Source organism: Podarcis muralis, chromosome 7 (genome assembly GCF_964188315.1).
Source record: "Podarcis muralis chromosome 7, rPodMur119.hap1.1, whole genome shotgun sequence".
NCBI classification, from domain to species: Eukaryota; Metazoa; Chordata; class Lepidosauria; order Squamata; family Lacertidae; genus Podarcis; species Podarcis muralis.
In genome coordinates this window covers 58,647,240-58,668,448 of record NC_135661.1, presented here as the reverse complement: position 1 = coordinate 58,668,448, position 21,209 = coordinate 58,647,240, and the positions used below count along the sequence as shown (strand labels likewise).

At 53.0% G+C, this 21,209-nt stretch overlaps 1 protein-coding gene across 3 annotated transcripts in view; it reads right to left on the bottom strand.

The window, feature by feature from the left end:
- Positions 1 to 3,051: 3,051 nt before the first annotated feature.
- The window catches only part of NHSL3 (NHS like 3), a 56,087-nt gene continuing 37,929 nt past the window's right edge, over positions 3,052 to 21,209 (bottom strand). For 2 of the 3 annotated variants that reach the window (XM_028739125.2, XM_028739127.2), the window contains exons 2-7: positions 12,486 to 12,641; positions 10,944 to 10,999; positions 8,794 to 8,914; positions 8,381 to 8,497; positions 4,173 to 7,310; positions 3,052 to 3,507 (exon numbers count right to left, since the gene is read on the bottom strand). In XM_028739125.2, the coding sequence (XP_028594958.2) occupies positions 3,485 to 3,507; positions 4,173 to 7,310; positions 8,381 to 8,497; positions 8,794 to 8,914; positions 10,944 to 10,999; positions 12,486 to 12,641 (3,611 nt within the window). In that variant the 3' untranslated portion in view covers positions 3,052 to 3,484. Of the gene's footprint in view, positions 3,508 to 4,172; positions 7,311 to 8,380; positions 8,498 to 8,793; positions 8,915 to 10,943; positions 11,000 to 12,485; positions 12,642 to 19,654; positions 19,970 to 21,209 lie in introns of those variants that run through there. The other variant, XM_028739128.2, reaches the window with a different exon arrangement.

Sequence of the window (21,209 nt, the reverse complement as noted above, 5' to 3'; positions counted from 1 at the left end):
ACTTATTCCATAAGAAATATTTACTGTGGTAGCACTCGGAGACTTTGCTTTTATTGTGAGTGAGCCTGTACATGCTTAATGAGAGGGATTTGAGCAAACCTCCGTTTGCTGTAACCGGCACACTTGCATTTTTTATGCTTACGGAGGTTTGTTCTGGACTACAACCTCCATTAGCTCCAGCCGGCATGATGTGCACTCATGCACTCAGCTGCAAAGCCGCCTTCCCACCCCCACCAGATGGAAGACAGAGAAACTTCTGCTTGATCAGGCAGGATGGCCAGCAAGTGGGTTGATCACTTGTGGATGGTTGCACACACTTACTGCATCCCCTCTGCTGCAGGGTGTGATTATTAAGACTAAGGTTACCAGACATTCCCCTTTCCTGGGGACAGTCCCTGGATTTACAAATCAGTCCCCTGACAAAATCCATCTATTTAGCAGGAAGTTGAAAAGTGTCCCTGGATTCATGAGGGGGGGGGGGGAATCTGGTAACCTTAGGTTAGACCTCACTTGCCCTGGCTGCTCTTGGGATTCCTCCATTGCACACCAGCACCTTCCGCACGCACATACTCCAGACTCTTCCCTCTTTCTTGTTGGTAATAAAATCTCATCCTCCCACAACAAATATATTCACACCACAGCGAAAAGGTAAGAGAGACAGCAAGCAAGCAAGCAAGCTTTAATTTATCTTTACAAAGACAGTCTTTAAAAATGTATTTCACCATCTTTCCCCCTCTCATCCCTTTCTCAAAGGTAGCTCCCTCTCCCACTCCTGTTTTACAATCATGAGGGATAAAATCAAAAGCAAATGACCCAAGATTTTCTTCTTCTTCAAAAGTCTATATAAATCAGTTGTCTAATGTTCCTAAAGAATAGAAAACAAAGGCATTGAGGGTGGGGGACAAATTCAGGTGCTTGGTGTCATTTCTAAATGCTGTGCCCAGCCCCACTGGGGCACCCCCACCCACACCAAACTCCTCTTCTGATTTGTCTGTTCTCCTGCCTTCAAAGTGCTGTGTTGGCTCTTGGCAGAACAATCTGGGAGGAGGCTGCAGCCTTGGGGCAAGAGTAACTTGAGGTTCAGAGGGAAATTACGATATTCCCACCCCTACACCCCGCTTGAGGGGCGAGAAGGAAAGCCTCTTAGCTAGGCATGAGCTCCTGACAGCTGATGTAGCCTGGAGAAGGTGTTCAGGGGAGGTGGGGAGGTCTCCAGCAGAGGAAAAGAGCGCTTCCTGGGAGAGGCTCACTGCTGGGGTTTATAACATCAGGCACACACGGTCGTAAGTACAGCACCAGGAAAAGGAGGCAGGTTGGTGGGGGCAGGAGCAGGGGGGGTGGTATAGTGGCAACACACAGCTGAGTCAAGGTGCCACCTTGCCACCTAATAATGGCCCTAGGCTGGGGGGGGGGCAAAATGAATGAACAGCCACAAGTTTGGGGTGCCTAAAAACCATCACCTGCCATCACATTTCGGAGAAGGGCTTTTCAAACACAGGCAACTACTTCAGACCATGTTGCCTGGCCAGCTCAGTGCTCTATTCCAGCCCTTTCCTAACTTACATTCTGGGTGTCTTAGATCACAATTCCCAGCAGCAGAAGCTACTGCTCTGGCAGGGGCTGGTGGGAGTTGCCATTCCTGAACATCTGGAAGGCAGCAACTTGGCAAAGATGGCTCGGTCTACCCTGGCCGGCAGCAACCATCCAACGCCCTTTTGTCATCAAAGATTATGTGCACACAGAGCGCTTAGTCAGCCTACAAACCCTTTGAATGAATTCTTGTGTTCCTTAGAGGTTTAGTAGTGATCCTGGGATGCCCAGCCCTTCTTGGTAGCTTCATGTAGCAACTGGGAGTAGAGAGGTTCTCCCTGCCCCTGGCACCGCTTGCAGAGTTTGCACCTTTTCGTGGCCAACATCAGGGCAACACGCCACTGACGAGAGGGGGCAACCATATCCACTTCAACACACTATTTGCCTGCAGCAGGAGGTGTGCCCTGGGTGAAGCTGGACTCTGCAAGCCAGCGGGCTTCTAGCAAGGGATGCACACACACCCCTGACCCAGGCTGGCTCTCAAAGCTGCCTTAATACTTACCTGATGACCTCCTGCCATCCCTTCCCCTCCAGGAAGTTTCAAATTCACCAAAGAAAATGATACTGCCAAAGCCAGAATCACACCACGTCCACCATGCTGAATGGGGAGGAGGAGAGCTTTGCTTGCCGAATGGAAGAGCCTTTGCCCACCCTACCCCACCCCGAATCACCCATTCAATCCCCTTGCTCCAAGGTAGGATGCTCTAGGCCTGGAATGTTTTGCTGCAAAATGCCCCGGACCTTTAGCGTTTTGGCAGTGAAGAGCTAAGCTCCAAGGGGCTCTGGCTGCCCCTCCCGCCACCCCAGCTGTTTGCTAAAGGCACCAACCAGCTAGCCCAGCACACACCTCTTGCACATGCCCTGCTAGGCAGTTCAGGTCTTGTGAGCCTCTCAAAAGGTTTCTCGTACCTGGACCCTCAAGGAGACGACCCACCCTTGGGGGACAGTTCTAGGCACAAAGAAGGTAACAGAAGTGGCGTCTGAGAAAGGAGAAAGTGTTGAAGAATTATGTGTCCCTATTTGTGCTATGGTGGAATTATACTAGGTCCCCTCCTAGCTGTCTCCCATGGGAAGAGTGCAGCTCACCCTCCACCCAGAATCAGCTGTTGCCTGATAGGGACCAGTTTGCATCAAGGAACCCTACCTGGGCTAGCCAGGTACATCACCACATGGCCCGCCACTAGAACAGCAAGGCTAACTTGCAGGGTCCCTTCAGTGCAATCTCTTTGCAGGAGCACACAGGAGAGAAGCAGAAAGGATCTGGGCCCCAGCAGCATTTGGGAAGCCTGCGCAGCTCTCCATACGCAGCCGTCCTTGTAGTCTCCAGCCTCGATTTGAGAAAGTGCTTGTTTTGTACAATTCCAGGGGTGCAAAAGCAGGCGATGCTCCCAACCCCACCACAAAAAGAAAAGAAGGGAGGGGGCTCTTCTGGGACACACACACACACACAGCCCAGGTTGGTTCGACTCTGCCAGCTTCTCGTTGGGATGGGGCAGGGGGAGCAGGAAGCGCAAACCGTCCTCATTGTCCATTGTTCTTAAAAGCCATTTTCCTTATGCACCAATAAAACAACCACCCCACAATGGGAAAAGTAAAACCCCAGCTGAGAAAAGCTGCCCCATTGAGGGAGGAGGCGGCAGCAAGGAAGGGTGTTGTGCTACTTTTGTCTCTGTATGTAAAATAAAGCCGTATTACTGAAGAAAAAGTGAAACCAACACAATTTTTGCATAAATATCAAGGCCATCAGAGGCTAAGGCTGTTTTGTCTTCCTTTTCGTCGCATCCAGGACCTCCTCTGGCCTGCTCAGGTCCCTGAGATTTTTTTTTTCTTTCTGTGTGTGTTAATTATTTTCAATTCCTGTATTTCAGGGGCAACCACGCTGCAGGGTCTCCCTTCACGCCATCTCCTCCTGTAAATCTGCAAGGAGAAAAGCAGAGGCAATGGGTTTCAGAGCTGGAATCCAGCGCCTTGCGACGGGACTGCCCCCCCACCAAGCCTACAACCCTCCCTCAACCTCAGTTCCTCAGCTGTGGAGAAAGGAAGCAAGAGAGCTGTGTAGAATCCACACCAGAGACAAAAACTGAAAAGCTCTCTGCTTTGTTTGGGGGGTGGGGGTAAATGCTACCAGGTGTGTCGTTTTACGTATATGCACCATCCCCAGAACATAACCCCTGTGAAAGACGCAATTGTACTATGTTTTAGGAAGGATTACACTGTAACAAACAGCAGTAATGCTGCACTTACATCACTGGGCAACTGTAAAACAAAATACATAATTAGATTTTTAAAAAATTCTCTAGCATAGCATTCTCTTTCCTACTACTAGGAGCCCCCAAGCAAGGCATGATGGCAACCCACCCCCTCCTGTTCTTGCCCAGGAAGAAGCTGGAGACATAGTCAACACGACTGGCAGAAAAAGGGCGAGAAATCAGGGCCTGCATTGGTCAAACGGTGTGAGTGTAAAGCACCATGGTCAGTCAATAACGGTTGCCCAACAACCCCCAGGACAGACCTTCCAATATCAAGTGTGTTGCCACAGCTGAATCGGGACCACTCAATCCCCACCCTGCTCAGCCCCTTACCTTGTGCTGTGGGGCTCTGCAGTGGTGTCGCAGGCCCTGCCGGGGGGCTGTCACTGCTATCCCCAAGGAGAGCGGCCTGGTGACCAGACCCCTCACTCTTAGTCCTGTCCCCAGCCACTGGCAGGGTGGAGCTCAACTCCTCAGCTCCTGCTGGCTTGGGGCTCCGGGGAGACGGCAGCTGGCCTGGCCCTAGCGAGGGCTTCCTGGCTATGGGCGGAGGGATCTTCCGGGCCTGGGGCTTTCCTGAGCCCTGCTGGGGGAGCCCCAGGGCTGCCGTGGACCGCTGACCAGAGACGTTCATCAGTTCCGCAACCAGGTTCTTCTTCAGGTTGGCCTGGGCCTCTGGGGAGGCCGAGGTGTCGATGACCAGCTTCTTGGGGCTCTTGGCGAAGATGAAGCTGGCCGTCGAAGCCGGGGACTTGTGGTGGGGGGACACTTGGTCCTCTTTCGCCTCGCCGGTGGGAGCAGCTGTTGCGGTGGGGAAAGCCGGCAGCGTCAGCCGGTGGCCAGCCTTCCTCTCAGCCCCTCTGAGGCCTGGCGCGTCTCTGGAAGACAGTGTGGAGGCCTTCAGGCGCACGGCATCGTGCAGGGGGTTTGAAGACGGACCGCTGTCCTTCGGGGCCCTCAAGGAGAGCGACTTGCGGACAGGCTTCTGTGGGGCAGGTTGCCCCAGCTTCCCACTGACCCCAGTGCTCGGCCCATTCTGCTCCGCCACTGGGTTGGCTGCAGCTGGGCTCGCAGCAGGGGCATGGGTGTCCATGTGGACCGAGCGCAGGCGGACCATCTGCAGCAGAGAAGGGGTCACAATGGGGAGGCTGGCGTCCTCCTTTGGCGTGGAGTTGCTCTTGCTGCGAGACGCCGGCTCTTTTTTGAGGTCGGGGTGGGCGCTGGCGGCAGGCTTCTTAAGGCTGGGCTGGGCTTGGAGGCTGGAGGTTGTTGCCGCCGGGCCAGTGGGCTTCCAGTGGAGGGAAGTTTCTCCTGCCGCGGGGAACTTGGGAGGTGGTGGCGGCTCTGCTTGAGGAGCTGGCAGTGGTGCAGCGTCCAGCGCCCCCTGCTGCTGGATCTTGGAGGACACTCTTGTGGAGAAGGAGGGCGAAGAGGCGGGCGCTTGGCTCTCCTCCGCAAGGGCTGCTCTTTGGTTGGCCGGCTGCTCCTTCTCCGCAGGAGCTGCCACAGTGACTTCAAGGGAGGGTGTCCCCACAGCTTGCAGCTGGGGCTCTGGCAGGGGCGGCACAAAGTAGGCCTCGTCCGGGGGAGGAAAGTCAGCCATGGAGAGGTCATGGGCGTCGGGCACGGGTGGGGGTGGAGGGGGCCACAGAGGATCCGCAGGAGCATCCGGCACGGTCTCAGAAGGTGCAGGGGCAGCTGGGGCCTCCGGAATGGCACTGGCCTTCTTCGCTGGGGGTGGTGGCGGGTGGTAGGCTGGAGGGGGCGACGGAGGAGGCGACCCGCGACTAGCTTTCGTGAGGACAGCGGGCTGTTGGTGAGGTTGGCCCGCTGGGGCCGGGGCACTGGCAGGTTTGGGTTCCGCCAGTTGGCCCTGGGTGGGTGGAGGGGAGAAGGGAGCTGGCACCTTGGGGTGAGGAGGGATAAGGAACCTGTCCATTTTATTCAGAGCGGGGGCAGCATTGGCAGAGGGTCCTGCTGAAGGCGGGGCCGTCCCCTCCACAGCGGCTGGATCCGAGGCAGAGGAGGACAAGGATGTCAGGGAGGAGGAGACGGAGGGCCCCGGGGATTGCAGGGAGCAGACCCGCTCCGGCTTCTTTGGTTGGGGCCTCTTCTTCCCGGAGGGTGAGGCATGGGCGACGAGGCCCCTGGTGTGGAGGGTGGGCGTGCCGCTCTGACTCGAGTACCCGCTGGAGGGCGACATCGTGCGGCCAAAGTGGTCGGGGGAGCTGTGCTTCGAGGGGACTTCCGACGTCTCATCCACTTGCCCCTCCTCTCGGATGGTCGGGCTCCGGTGAGAGATGTTGGGAGAGCAGGCCAGGCTGTCGGAACGGAGGCTGCTGGTCTCGCTCTGCGAGGACGGGGAGAACACTTCGTCGTCCCCGGTTAGGCTGGGGCTCCCTAGCCGCCCCGCAGCCCATGCCTCGCTGCCTTCCCGTGGGGTCCTGCGCTCTGGCATGGGGGGCAGGCCCATCGCTCTGGGTGCCCCCTCGGCCTCCAGCTGCTGAGCCTTCTTGTGCAGGGAGTACGTCCTGCGCGGGGGTGCGGGGGCTCTCTTCATCTTCCTGAGGGAGACGCTGCGGGTGGAGGAACGGTCGCTCCACACACTCATGCTGTCTGAGCCCTCCGCCGCACTGCCGGTGCTGTAGGCAGGGGAGGCCCGCCCGCTGCTTCCGGGGGGCCGCACCCCGAGGAGGTGGGGGGAGGCAGGGGCGGCCTTGCCGCCGTGGCAGTTTGAGCTGGTGCCGCTCATGGAGCTGAAGGTACTGAGCTGGTCCAAGTCGGGCCTAGCCGCCGCCCGGACCTGTCCGTCAGGCCTGGCCTCGCCTTTCCTGCTGTCGGTGCCCCCGTGTGAGGAGATGGTGGAGGTGTTCGAAACGATGGTTTCCGTGGACTGGGAATGGCTCCAGTTGTCACTGGAGGAGGAGTTCTCGCGGCTGCGGGGGCCAGAAGGGAAGCGTCCCACTGAGCGCACGGAGGCCGGGCTGGCAGTCGAGAGGCTGCAGCGGCTCAGCGTGCGCACCTTGTTACGCGAGAGGGCGATGACGTCCACCATGGGAGGCATGACGGCGTTGGGGATGATCTTCGACAGGTAGGTGCCCTGTGGAGAGATGGACATGACGGGACCCAGCAGCTCAGGGGAGCCTGGCTGCGTGGTCATCCAGGGCACAGCCAGAGACTTGGGCCTGGCCAAGGGGGACAGCTTCGCCGCCGTCTTGCGCCCCAGGAGTGAGTCATCGTAATAGACGCAGTTGATGTGACGCTGGAGGGCGGTGTCGGCCTCCAGGACCTGCAGGGAGATGTGGGCACCGCCCTTGGGGATGGCAGTGGGCCGTAGTTTCCCATCCACGGTGGGGATGTGGATGGCATTGCCGTGGACCTCGCCACCGTTCGAGAGGGCCGGAGGGGTCGCATCAGGTCGGACAGCAATGCTGCCCGGGCGTTTCTTCGCTTCATATCCGTTGCTCAGGCCTGAAGCAGATAACACAAAGGAGATGAGGAATGAGGGGCCAGTGGGGGAAAACTATATAGCGCTAGCAGAAGAAATGAACCCCAGTGCTCTCAAGTCCCATAAATGCTTCTCAGTCACCTTATTGGGTAACTGATGAGGTGGAGGAGGAAGTCCCAGTGGTGGGACACCAGCACTGCATGCTGAAGCTCCTGGGTTCAGGTCCCACCAGCCAGGAGAAGAGAATGGGGGGGAAAGAAGGGTCTGTCCTGGTGCTGGAAGGGTCCCAGCACCAAGTGAGCCGTCAGCTCAGTGGATGACCAGGAACATGTCAACTCCCTCTCAACTTCCAGTCTCCACATTGCAAAATATAGCATGGTGGCATCTTATGCGCAGTTAACGTGTGTCATTTAAACCTTGCACAGTTGAAGGCAGGCCGGTTCAAATTGCACAAGTTAAATGCATGCAATGCAGAGAGCTTAAAAGCTCTTTTGTGCCTCGTTTTCACAGCGCAGGAAGGGCTTTTAAGCTCTCAGCCTTGCTTGGAGGTCAAGGCCCGCTCAGCGCACAGGCTCTGGAAGGGATGCTGACACTGGAGCAGTTCCAAGTGTTTTGAGCATACACATTTTCAGAACCCTTGGAAGCAAACCCCTGCAGTTACTAACTCACATAGTGGTGCTGCTGAGGTTTAATATTTTAACTCATTTTGCATGTTAAGAGTACAAAGCACATGCTTTGCATATATTTAACCAGACATCTGTGTTTCTCGTCAGACTTCTGCCCCAAAACAGCATCCAGCTTCCTGAGCCTCTCCCTGCTCCCACATCTCATCCCACCTCAAGTGTGCACAAATCACTTTTCCACACCCAGCCAAGCCTAACAATCCACAAGTTTGGCCAAAGCAGTTTCCCAGCTTACACCGCCAGACTCAAGTGTGCACTTAAGTCCATGCATACTTATCCAGTTTCCATCAGTCACCCTGATTGCGGTTTTTCCACTTTTCACATTCAGATTTTGCAGAGCAAAGGCAGAGTCTCCCCCCTTGCAGCCAAACTATTTTTACATTTTAAGTTGCCAAGGTGACTGGGCTTACCCAGCTCTTTCTGCACATGTTGGGGGAGACCCAGAACAGTGGTCCTCCGCTCTTTCTTCCTCTTCTCGCCCTTCGCTGAGGATTTGGGGAACGAATCATGTGGCCGAAAGGTGGAGCCTAAAATGGAGGGGGAGAATGAATTAAAGGAAGCAAAAGAGACCTTATATCAACCCTGCATGCTCTGTCAAATGGCTCACGTCTGCCAATGTGGAGGGCCTTAATGTGCAAAGTTTCTCATCTCTGCTTGTTCCCAACACAGGCATATTTCACAGCTCAACTTTAAATTTGACCCTTCCTTCAAGCAGACCCTCTGAAATTTAGCAGGGGGGGTGGTGGTCTCTGGAAAAAACAGCTGCAGTTTCCCTCCCTGCACCAAGCCCAGCTCCTGAACCCAAGGCTTCTGGCAGTAGTACCTTTCCTCTGGATCATCTCTGAGCGGACCGAGAGGGCATCCTCGGAGGTGCTTTCCGTGGCACATGATGGGGTCTGACTCCGGATCGAGAGGTCGTCACCCTCTGTGGATGAGCGGGAAGACTGCATGCCGAGAGGGAAGGAAATGAAGGCAAGAGGGTGAATTTCCCACCAAGTCCTGTTCACCCATAGAAGGTAAGGTTCCCATTTCCCAGGGACAGTCCCTGGATTTACAAATCATTCCCCATACAAAATCCATTGAAATTGAAAAGTGTCCCCAGATTCATTGAAAAAAATCTGGTAACCTTAATAGAAGGTTCCCCCTTGGAGCCCAGAGATGGGTCTCACAGGCATCCTACCCAGGATCCTTCCATGGGCAAGGAAGAGGCAGACCCCAGGAGTCTGCCTGCTGTGCCCCACTCTTGCTTCCATAAAAAAACAGAAGCATTAATTGCTCAGTCAGTAAAGCATGAGCCTCTTATAATCTCAGTGCTGTGGATTCAAGCCCCACATTGGGCAAAAGATTCCTGCATTGCATGGAGTTGGACCAGATGACCCTTGATGGTCCCTTACAACTCTACAGTTCTCTGATTCTATGAAATGAGCGAGGGAGCAAGTTGCAGACAGGACCATCCTTCCTGTCCGCCAGGTGGCGCTGCTTGACAGAAGCCAAGCCATTGGGCCGGCCTTGGCATTGCTTTCAAGGGCACAAACTCCTTTCTGATTAAAGGACCATGAAATCAGTGTAAAAGGGCACATCAGAAGTTGCCTTGGTTTTGCACATTTGTAAAAACAGTCGGTGAAGCTCCAACCGCAGGCATGCTCTCCGACAATGACAAGGCCTGGGTGCTTGTTTCCCACTTAGCCAGTATTCCTCAGCTATATGATCAGGACATCGTAAGCCCTGCCATTCCATGTAAACAAAGGATGTGGCACGGGGTGCAGCATGAAGCTAAGAGTCTCAAGTGCCCTTTTTAAATTTTCTAGGCCTTGTGGCTGTGTGGAAATGCTTGACAGTGCTCTGGAAAGCCTGCTGAAATCTCAAAAGCCAGAGGAATGGGGGCTTTACATACTTCATGCAGATTGCAGAATTCGGTTTCTTGGTTGGTTGGTTGGTTGGTTGGTTTTACTGTCAGGTTACAGAATTTCAATTTAGCACCAGCTGTCCGCTTGAACACTCAAGTGGCCAGAACATGCAGGAGATTGTTTGCTGCTTCAAATTCCTTTGCACAACCAAATATATTTTTGAGAAGAAAAAGGGATATTCCAATATGGTTTACCAATCAGCCAGAACATTGTTTCTTTTTTAAAAAAGAAAAAGAAAAAGATTTAAAGCTTTTGCTGATTAATAATCACAGATTTGGTACTGCTTTGTGCAACACACAGAGAGGTGTTTCTCACCTATTCTGCATAACCTAGAACACAAGGAACAAAGAGGTCAGAAGAGTCTTCTCTGCTGAAGTCTGGCTTCCTCTTTCTAACCTGTCTAGTTTTATTCCCTGAACTCCAAAAGGGCTACATGAGCAAGAAGCAAAGACCCCTTCAGGAAGGGTCATCTGCGAGGAAAGCAGAGCTGAAGGCAGGATTTGCTGGAATCAGCAGCCAGGAGGAGGGAAGTGCAGCTGCAGGAAAGTGCTGGGGACAAAGTCCACCAGGTTACAGCCAAGATAAACAGAAGAGAAGAGGCCAGCTTTCACCCCACCCGAGTTCGGTGCTGGTGGAGGCTCCGCATTTGCTGGCTCCTTCCACAAGAAGAACTTCCCGAGCGATCCCAGGTCCCACTGCAGGGTCCATCAGCTGCCAGACTCCCTCATCCACCTCTGGGCAATTTCAAGAAGGCACAAGATCAGCTCTTGATCTCATATTGTGCAAAATCAGGATCATTTTATAAAGAGGATGCCGCGGCTGGAGGAACACAGCACAAATGCTTTTCTGTTTGCAGCGGAGGGAAGAGGGGTATGGGAAAACAACCCCAAGGCTTCCCGGGTATCTGATCCTCAGGGTGGCAGGTGTGGTGGTGAAGACGCTGCAAGTTAGCACAACACAGGCCAATGGAAAATATGCAACGGCGCTGCAAGGGTGTGACGTGCACATGGGGGTTGTGGAGGAAAGAGGGCAACGCAAGCTGCTGCCTGACATGCAACCGGCTTACCTGGATGCTGCTGGTGTCACTGTGGTCCCAGACCCTCTTGCTCTGCTTGTGTTTCTCTGAAAGGCAACAACAGAAAAACAATCGTCTGCCAGCCCGGGGAGGGCTGGAGGCCACTAAGCGCTGATCCAGAGTGCCGGGAGCGGAGAGCAGAGAAGAGGACGCAGGAAGGAATAGTCTCCCACCTGCTTGCCTCTCCTGCTGCCCTGGGAGGGAAGGGGCTTCTCAAGCTCCCTCCTGGAGATCCTGCTCATGACCCAGCCCAGCCTCAGAGGAAGAGAGCAGGCAGCCGCTCTCCCTGGCAGGCAGGCCACTGGCCTCACAGGCACTGGACTCTGCTCCGAGACGGCAACCTGCCCATCCGGCACTGCGCAGCTGCAACCGCCTTTCCATGCTTGGCAGGTGCTGTTTGATCTCCAGCGTGGGCAGAACCACAATCAGGGGCAGAGGGAGGAACCCCACCCAGTAGTATAAGGAGGCAGATGGGACTCCTCACAGCCACAGTTCTAAACAAGATGTACCATGCCTGGAGCAGAGGGACCTCTTCCCATTGGCTCAGGTGTGCTCATGGAGGGTGCAGTTCTTTAGCAGTTACGGAAATCGGAAATGTACTTTGCATGTACACAGAGGTGGTTGCTTTTTTGGTGGCAAATTACAGGCCTAAGCCCAGACCCTATAAATCAGCTCAGGGCACAAAGTTTGATTCAGATTCAGCTGGGACAGGATGCTGATCCATTTTGAGAAGCCCACACAAAGCTATTCTGCACCACTCAAACTTTCAAGTTACACATTAGGCCAAATGGTTGCTAGTTTGTATTTAATTAAAAAGGGGGGAGGTATCTGTGTTAAGAGATTTCTTATATTTTCCCCTTGTATTCCACCCCACAAAACACACACACACACACACACACACACACACACACACACACACACACTGCCTGTGGTAGAGTTCTGTGCATGGTCAATATTGAGGGATGATGGGATTTGTAGTCTAGCAACACCTAGTGGCCACTACATCGGTGACCCTGCTCTACAGTTTGCATGCTGCATTTTGAGGCACAATTTTAACTGTCTCTGCAGTTTTTCTCCTATCAGGCCAACACAGCTACTTGTTTCTGACCAAACTAAGCTGTGGTTTCGCAACAGCCCAGTCCCAGGCTGTTCTGAACATGAGTACCATTTACCGTGAGGGAGGGCTGATGCTATAGTTTAGCATCCCAAGTGACAAAAGAGAGCAAAGAAACAACTGCTCCCCAGCCAGAGGACCCTGGGCCAGGGAGGTTTTGTGCCAAGAGTATTATGAAAGGAAAACAGAGCAAAGGGGTCAATCAGTAGAGCATGAGACTCTTAATCTCATGGCTCCGAGCCTCACGTTGGGCCAATGATTTCTGCACTGCAAGAGGTTGAATGAGATGACCCTTGTGGTCCCTTCCAACTCTATGATTCTATGAGAGCTCAGAGTCCTCAGAGACAAAATGGCCTAGGTGTCCATCCTAACACATCCGTCCCCATTCACTCCCTCCTGCCAACCCCGCAACCCAGTACCTTGGTTCTGCAATGACTTGAGCCCAGCCTGGGCCTGGATATGTAGCTCCTCAAGGTGTGGAGGTCGGTTGCTGGGGAAGAAAACATTGTCAGGCCGCTCGTCCCTTGCCTTGTACTGGACACTCAGACGCTTCTCATTTTCAGCTTTGGCAGCCCCTGGAAAGAGAAAGGGGAGAATCCTGGAATCCCTGATGTAACAAGAACAACAGGTGGATTTCTGTTCCACCAAGATCTGCCACCACAACACAATTCAAAAAGGAGGTGTAAACTCATCAGGCTGGGCTACTTGCCCACATAGTCCTGCATGGCTCGCTCTAAGTGGCAATGGTTCTCCATGGCATCAGGCAGAGTCTTGCCCATCAACTGCGAGCTGAGTCTCTTAGCCAGCGGTGCCAGGAAGTCAAACCTTCTGGGACCTTCTGCATGCAAGGCAGGTGTGCTACCATTGAGATCTGGTTCCACCAACTGAAACCTTCCCAGGCTAGAAACTAAATCCAGGCACCCTAAGTGCCAAATCCTGAGCACCAGGAGGAAAGGCTTTCAACCTATTACACACACACACACCATGCACTTCATCACTGCTGGTGGAGCACCCTGTCCATAAGGCAGGGGCAAGTCTTAGACTCAGTTGCCCCGCAGTAAAATGTGGATAGCCATGATCCCACAAAGGCAAGGAATGGTGCCGCTAACCCAGAGACATGGGAATGTGGACATCTAATCTTTTTATCAATACATAATCATTGTCACAATGATTACACTGTCACAACACCACAGTTATGTCATAACACCAAAGTTATAAACAGCTAATTACTATCAGCTGTCACAACTTCTACAATTATGGTTGAGACCATTGTCATCACTACCAAGACAGTATTAGCCACTGTTCATCTAAGTCTTTTGTATTTTAATGCCTGAGCTATGCATAATTAGTGACATGTATTTTAACCAAGCACATGCAAGCCAGGGGCTGGGGAGTTTTGCAAAAACATCAGAAGTGGTACCTGTGCTGATTGTGCCCCCCCCCCGCCTCGTCCCAGCCATTGCATGGAACTCTTGCGAGGGTCAAGGGTTCAAGAACAGCCAGTGACCAGTCAAGCAGACACCAGCTTTGCAGAGCTTTGCTGTGCATTACTCAGAAGCAAGTCCAATAGAGTTCAGAGAGACTTACTCCCAAGTAAATGTGCACTCAGGATTGCAGCCATTGGCCTCTTGCTCTTGTCATACATGATTTCAGTGATCTATTGTGGATGTTTACGTTCCAATGATGAGCCACTTTGCCTAGTGGAGGAACAGGATAAACTGGAGGGATATTTTAAGCAATACAGTCATACCTCGGGTTGAAGTTGCTTCAAGTTGAGCATTTTCGGGTTGCGCTCTGTGGCGACTCGGAAGTAACGGAACACATTACTTCTGGGTTTCGCCGCTCGTGCATGTGCAGACGCTCAAAATGGCATCACGCGCATGCGTAGAAGCGGCGAGTTGCAACCCGCGCAGACGCGGGTTGCGTTCGCTTCAGGATGTGAACGGGGCTCCGGAACAGATCCCGTTCACATCCAGAGGTACCAATACTTTGCTGGGAGGAATAACTAGTGACGCCTGCATCTCTGCTGCAGGAGAGCCACCCCCTGCCCAGTGTAACCATGACAGCCCCTGGGATCTCTTTACAACCCTTCTCCACTGACAGAGGTGATCTGACACCAGCATTCACTGCCCTTGCTCTCAGCAGTGGGAGGCTGCAGGCTCTGCATGTCCAAAGCCTGAGCCTTTAAAGCCAGTGCTCTGAATAAGCGAAAGCACCCCAGGGCAGGATCACATGACTGATACCAGAAATATCTGTGCACCTTGCACACACACACACACACACACACAGCACCAGCGAGGCAGTCCAGCTTAAAGGGGCAGTGCTCAGCACATTTTGCCACACACCAAAACAACAGCAGCTACCTTCCAGAAGAAGGGGGGGGGTGAGTTCAGAGGGACGGGAGGACAGAGAAGCAGATATCGGGTGTATTCCCGAACAAGCCTATTGAAAGAGGAACAGTTTGCTCCTGTGTGCCAGTCGCCATAGGAACACAGGATGCTGCCTTATTTGGAGTCAGCCCATTGGTCCATCAAACACAGGACCATCTATACTGATTCGCAGCAGCTCTTGGGAATTTCAGGGAGGGGTTCTTCCCCAGCCCTACCTGAAGATGCCAGGGATTGAAGCTGGGACCTGCATGGAAAATGTTTCCCCGGGGTTTGAGTAGGGGATTAAGCTGCTGGTGGTTCTCTCTGTTTTTTATTTCCTGGCCTGCCTCCTGAGAAAGGAATTGCACGCAAGCATAAAAACGGCCCCCTGCCCTTTCTACCAAGGCAAAGGTTACTCTCCCAAACCACCCAGATTGTTTCTTTAATCCAATCAAGGCAAAAATCACGACTTTTAAGTCTGGACAACCACTGACTAGTCAGAACCCCACAACCTGGGATTCTTTTAGAAATAAAGCAACTATATTATTATTGGCCAGCTAGAAAGCAGGATGCCACAAAGGGAACAACTTTGTCTTTTTAGACTACAGTATGGTGCCAAGAATATCAGCTGCTGATCTTTTACCACAATAAAAGCAAGTATCCCGTTTTGATGGATGAGTATTCCCACGACTCTTTTATTGAACACACAACTCTGTTCCTGTACAGAGCACTTATTTACAGCCTAGGACACACTGGCCAAAAGTTGTGTGTGGAAGAGCCAAAAGCAGGCGATGGAATAGCTTGTTAAAAGGCATATTTAGGAAGAGGTATGGTAGGGAGAACTGACAGCAGGCACCATCATTTAGACAGGAGAGGCCGACTGGAAAGGAAGCTCTTTCCTTTCACAGGATGGTTGGTGAAAACAACACACTCCTTACTGGCAGTTTTGGGATTAAATGGAATATCCTACACCAGGACAGAATGAAGCCGTGCAAAAAGTCCTGCCTTTCCATTTACTATTAGAAAGACAGACAGTATGTTCCACTCTAGTCTTAACCTTTTCTATGAAAATGGTTTGAAAGACAAAACACCATTACCCTGCCTGAGTCTTCAGAGTGGGGGTGGGGAATCTAGCTGCCAAAGGAAACTGTGCCAAGAGGAAAGCCCTCGTGCAAAACTCTTCACTGTCTCCAAACAATTATAGGAGGCTTTTGCATGCCTCTACCCTGGCAAGTCAAAACACACCCCGGGAACTCCCCAGGCATTTCTGCCCACCCACTCAGCTCTTAAGAGGTATTTAGATAGTTATATATAACCCAACTTGCTGGCTGATACTCTGGGAACGCCTAACTAGAGCCCAGCCATCACCTGGCTGATAGGAACTGTCATCCGAATATCTGGTGGGCACCAGAATGGCAACGGCCACACAGCTTGCACAGGGGAGGTATTGCAAAACATGGAGATATATGGAAAAGTGCGCAGCACCTCCAGCAACATCCCCCAGCCCAGTCTGCCACTCTAGTCTCAGTGCGTATAGGCCCATCACAAAGGGTGGTGGGTTTTAAACCAACACAATTTCCCTCTCTGGCTAATAGCAACTCCAACGGAGGCAGATTTAGACTGGGGGCCTCTGATTAGACCCCTCCTCCACAGCCCTGATTCAAATCAGGGCCCCTCACAACTGCTTGTACAAAAATATTAATTATTTTCAGTGTGCCAAACATGGAACTCCACCACAGCATACAGCTTGGCATTTAAACAGAGGGCAATCAGTTAAGGGGCTTGTCCCAAGGGGAGATGAACCAGATTATGAGGTTGCCCTTTGGTGGAAGTGACTATTCCTCTCTTCCAATACCTGTTTGTACACTCACTACACCTTTTTTCACACTTAGGGCTGCCTGAAAAAGGTGCAGTTGGGAGTATCCTAGAAGAGCTATGTGTGGTGTTAGAGCACCTTGAAACCACCTTACAAATTGGACCACCTGTCTAAGTAACCCAGTCCTGTTTATTCCTGGTCCAGGTAGAGTGAAGCAGTGTTGCTATGTACTTAAAGAGACTGGAAGCACTTGCATAGGACATGCATGTGCTCATTGATACGTATAGATCTCCATTTGTTGTAGAATGAAAACCAAAGAATTTCCTATGCAAATCACCCCAAATAAATTCATTTGCACCTCATCCCAAGCCATCCAAATCAGGTCCAATTCAATTAACTTACCCCGTTAATTTCCCCACCTGATCTTGCTACAAATCTACTCAATGGTCCCTATCTATTGCTCCCTAGATAAATTTATCTGACTTTTTGAGGAACAAATATTCCACCGAGTAACCCAGATCATGCATACGCATTCAATTTCTCCCCAAGTTCATTACCCACAAGAACCACTTGGGCCATTCAGAAAAAGATTTGTGGCCCATCTCCCCACCCCTGCCATAGCCCACACCCGGCAATATCCCAGAAGGGAAGTCCTTCCCAGCTCGCACCCCCAATATCCTTTCATATTTGGGATGCTGAAGACTGAACCTCTAAACATGGCAGCAATTATGTGCCTCTCAAGCGCTAAGCATCAATCAGAAACAAACACAAAGCTAGCAATTAGGCTACTTAACATTCCTCTGCGTCTTGATGATGAGAGGCTCAACCTTAACGCAGAAAGTTCATTCCAAGCCCACAGGAAAGAGACTGCTTCATTGCTGGAGAGCCTGAAGTCATCAGGAGAGACAACAAGCAGAAAAGTGCCTGCCGGATATGAGCTACCAGGATCTGCCCCTTGGCTAAGAACTCAGTGGACTGGGCTATGGAATGGGAGCAGGGAACTCCACACACCAACCCCTAAAAGACTACCAACATCACAAGATTTCAACAGGAGCTAAGAAAAGCTTTGAGCACCTGTGGCCCTTCGGGAGTTGCTCCCACCATCCCTGCCCACTGGTCATGTCAGAGGATGGAGTCCAACAACATCTGGAGGGCCACAGCTTCATCATCGCCGACACACAGAAAACCCAGACAAAATAAAGAATGGGAGAATCTCCCTGCCTACACAAGGCCCCCAGCCCCATGCTGAGATGAGAGAGAAGTGAACCGTTTTTTCTCCAAGGTCACCTCGATCCCTGCAGGCCTGGAGATGCTGACTCTGCACTGGATTTGGTTCTGCCACTCGCCCCCCCCCCCCAAGCTCCATCTTTGTTCTCTGTGTTAAGAGCAAGATCAATACTGATGGAGCCTCTTTGCTAAAGTATTGCTCATACCTCCATTCTCTTCCCTGGGCAAATGCAAAACAAAGCAAATAAAGCAGGTTCTCCGCACCAACCTCTCTCTGGAAAGCAAAAGGAACCTGTCTAGGGTGCCTGACCCATGGAGAACCACACAGCTGGGGAACAGAATGGGGAGGGGCTCTGAGGTCAAAAGGATACCAGAGACAGGATGCCAAACAGCAACCAGGAACTGCACAGGACTTGATCTCATCATCTAAACTGAGACTTAGCAGTACTGTAGTGTTCTGAGAGCAGATATGGGCAGCAGGTGAATCAGGATCTGCCCATCAAAGCACATAAAAGCATGCAAAGGTCTAATATGTGCCTAAACCTCCTTATTCAGTGAAGCCCGTAGAAGCTGGGGTTGTTCCAAGGCTGTTCATATTGCTGTGGGATGTGTCACCAAAAATGGTTTCAGTTTCAAGAGAGGCATGGGTGTAGCGGGGGGGGGCAGGGAGGGGCAGCTGCCCCCCCAAAAATCAATAATACACAGTGGGGGTTCTGCCCCCCCTCCACACAAGCAAAAGGCCTGTCCCCCCAACAAAAATCCTGGCTATGCCCATGAAGGGAGGTACTCCTCACTTCTAAGTAATGCTCTTAGTTCGCAAAAGTCCCTCCAATCTTTTGTTAAATGTTGCCTGACCTTACAATGAGAAGAACTTCTGAACCCAGGTCAACTGGATTCCTGCAACTTTTTCCCACAAGTAGAATACCTGGTGCTTTAAAATGTTCTCCAACCTGGTGCCCCTCCAGCTGTTTTGAACTACAACTCATGCTGGCTGGGGCTAATGGGAGTTGTAGTCTCAAAAACCCGCAAAACAGTAGATTGGGGTGGGGAATATGAACATAAATTATCTCTGTGTCTCTTCAGACAGCCACATATTTAATGTACGGCCAGCATTGTGATAAAGAAAAGCCATGTGGAACTGGGAGACCACACAAGGTTACACCTGGGCTAACCACTGGGCTAGGCTGCTTCTCAAAGTGCACCTTGAGATGCTTCAGGAACGCTGCGTTGACCTTGCAATTTCTACCCCTCGGCCAGCGAGAGGGAAAAAAGAGTAAAGGGAAGGGAGCTCCCCCCGCCGCCGCCACACGCGCAACTGTTCAGTTCCTGCCGAATCAGATTTAACTCATCCTCCTCTCTTGCTTCCAGCATCCAAAGAGGAGAAAAACAAAATCTGAGCGGAGAAAGGTGGGGGGAGAGGCAGGAGGCTGCAGAATCGCTGCAGAGATGGGCAAACAAGCCCTGCTTCCTAAAAGCTTGGATGCTGTTGGCTTCAACAAGGCAACTGAGAACAACCGGGGAGTGGGGGGAACGGACCTCCACCCTGTTGGAAAAGAACACAGGAGAGACAGGCTGGGTGGGGTAGGGGATGCTTCCTCCATCACCACGCAGATTCCCCACCGCTGGCTGGGGCAGACGCAGGCAGCGGATCCCAAGGACGCCGTGCAGAGGGTGGCACATCCCTCCCCCCGGCCCCCTCCCCGAAGCTCCACAGACACAAGCCCCCTTTGCAAAGCCAACCCCGGGCCGAACATCCCGACGGTGACAAAGGGCAAGCTCCGCCGCCCAGAGTTTCCGGTCTTTCAGCTGCCCCCCCCCAAGTCAGCCGCCTCCCCGAGTTTACCCCCCACCCCAAAGTCCCGATTCCAAAGAAGCGCGTGGGGCTTACTTCCGAGTAGACCCGTAAGGATTGCACTGCAGGGCTGCGATCCTAAGCGCGCGCGCAGCGGATGGTGGTGAGACTTACTCTCGAGTAAATCTACGCACCCTTGCGCGGGGGTGAGGGCCGGGGGCTTAATGGGAAATCCCCGGGCAAGCCCGATCCTGCGCTCGGCTGCAGACCCCGAAGAAGTTCACAAAGACTGAGGAGGGTGGGGGTCTCGGGCTCGCTCGCTTCCCTCCCCGGTGCCCAGCCCGCCGGCGGGACGCCTCCCTGCCCCGGCCGCGCCCGGCTCACCCTTCTTCTTGAAGAGCTTCAGCAGCGACGGGAGGTTCCTCCCGAGGAAGACCACCATCCCGACCCCCGGCCCGGCCCGCTCCGGGCGGCTGCTGCAGCTGCTCCGGCGGCGTCCTCTTCTTCTTCAGCCAACCCTCGACGGTGAGGCGAGGCGCCTCTTCGTCCCTTTCTCCTTCAGCATCCCTCGTCGGCCGCCTCCCTCGCCGGGGCGGGACCAGCGCAGCCGCTGCCGCCGCTTCGCCCCGGGAGGGTTTGGGCGCCGAAGGAGAGAGAGCGCCGCTCCTGCTGCCGCCGCCGCCGCCAGCGCCGTCGGGGTCCTCAGAAGGCGGCGCGGGCAACAATGGAGGGGGCGGGCGGGGGGGCTTCTCCGCTTCCCAGCCCCTCCCCCCCCCCGCAATATCTGGGCGGCAGGAAGGGACGCGGACCCTCCAGGCTTACAGCCGAGTCTTGCAGGCCCAATTCCCTCCTCCCAGGGTACCCCATTCAAAACCGCTTTAGCTTGAGGCTGCGCAAGCACTCGGGAAACCGCTCACCTGTAAAGGCTTGCCTTTTGGAGCATAATAACAAAAAAGCTTTGAGAATAGGTTTGGAAATGTAAAAACAGTAACAACTAGTGAGTAGCGAACATGTGAACTGTACACAACTTGGGCAGCTTCGCAGGAGCACCCATTCCTCACCTGTTGACTGGAGGTGGGGGGCAAAAGGGCCACAGTAAGAGGGGGCATTGTCTCAGGCAGCCCCCTCACAGTGGCCTCACTCCAGGCTCCTCAGGAGCAGCCAGAAAGTGAGGAAGCAGCTGCAAATGTGCACACATGAATCCCCTCTGGGAGCCTTAGGAAGACCAGCTTAGAAAGTTAGGCTTTCTGCCTTGCATGCAGAAAGTCCCAGAGTCAATCGCTGGCGTCTCTGGGAGAGATGCCTGCTGGAACCCCTGGAGAGACGCTTGCTGCCAGTCAGTGTGTAGACCACTGCTCTTCAACAGATGGGTGGGACAGGGCCTGATTCAAGGTGGGTTGCAACAGGAGCACTATGCAAACATATGGTAATTTTTTTAAAAAAAAAACAGGTTCCCAAATGCACATTTGGGTTAAAACCAGGTCTGAAAAGGTTGAAGTCCCCTGACTGCACAACACAGAGCAGGATGGACCAGTGAGCCTGACTCAGTACAGTGGTACCGCAGGTTACATATGCTTCAGGTTACATACGCTTCAGGTTACATACGCTTCAGGTTACAGACTCCGCTAACCCACAAATAGTACCTCGGGTTAAGAACTTTGCTTCAGGTTGAGAACAGAAATCGTGCTCCGGCGCAACAGCAGCAGCAGCAGGAGGCCCCGTTAGCTAAAGTGGTGCTTCAGGTTAAGAACAGTTTCAGGTTAAGAACATACCTCCAGAACAAATTAAGTATGTAACCAGAGGTACCACCGTATAAGGCCGCTTCCTATGATCCTCTTGCTACAAGTTGGAACTGTTGCGACTCTCTCTCCCCTCCCTTTCCTCTTTGCCATGTGTGAACATTGCATTGTGCCTGGACTCCATTGTACTAACACTCGTC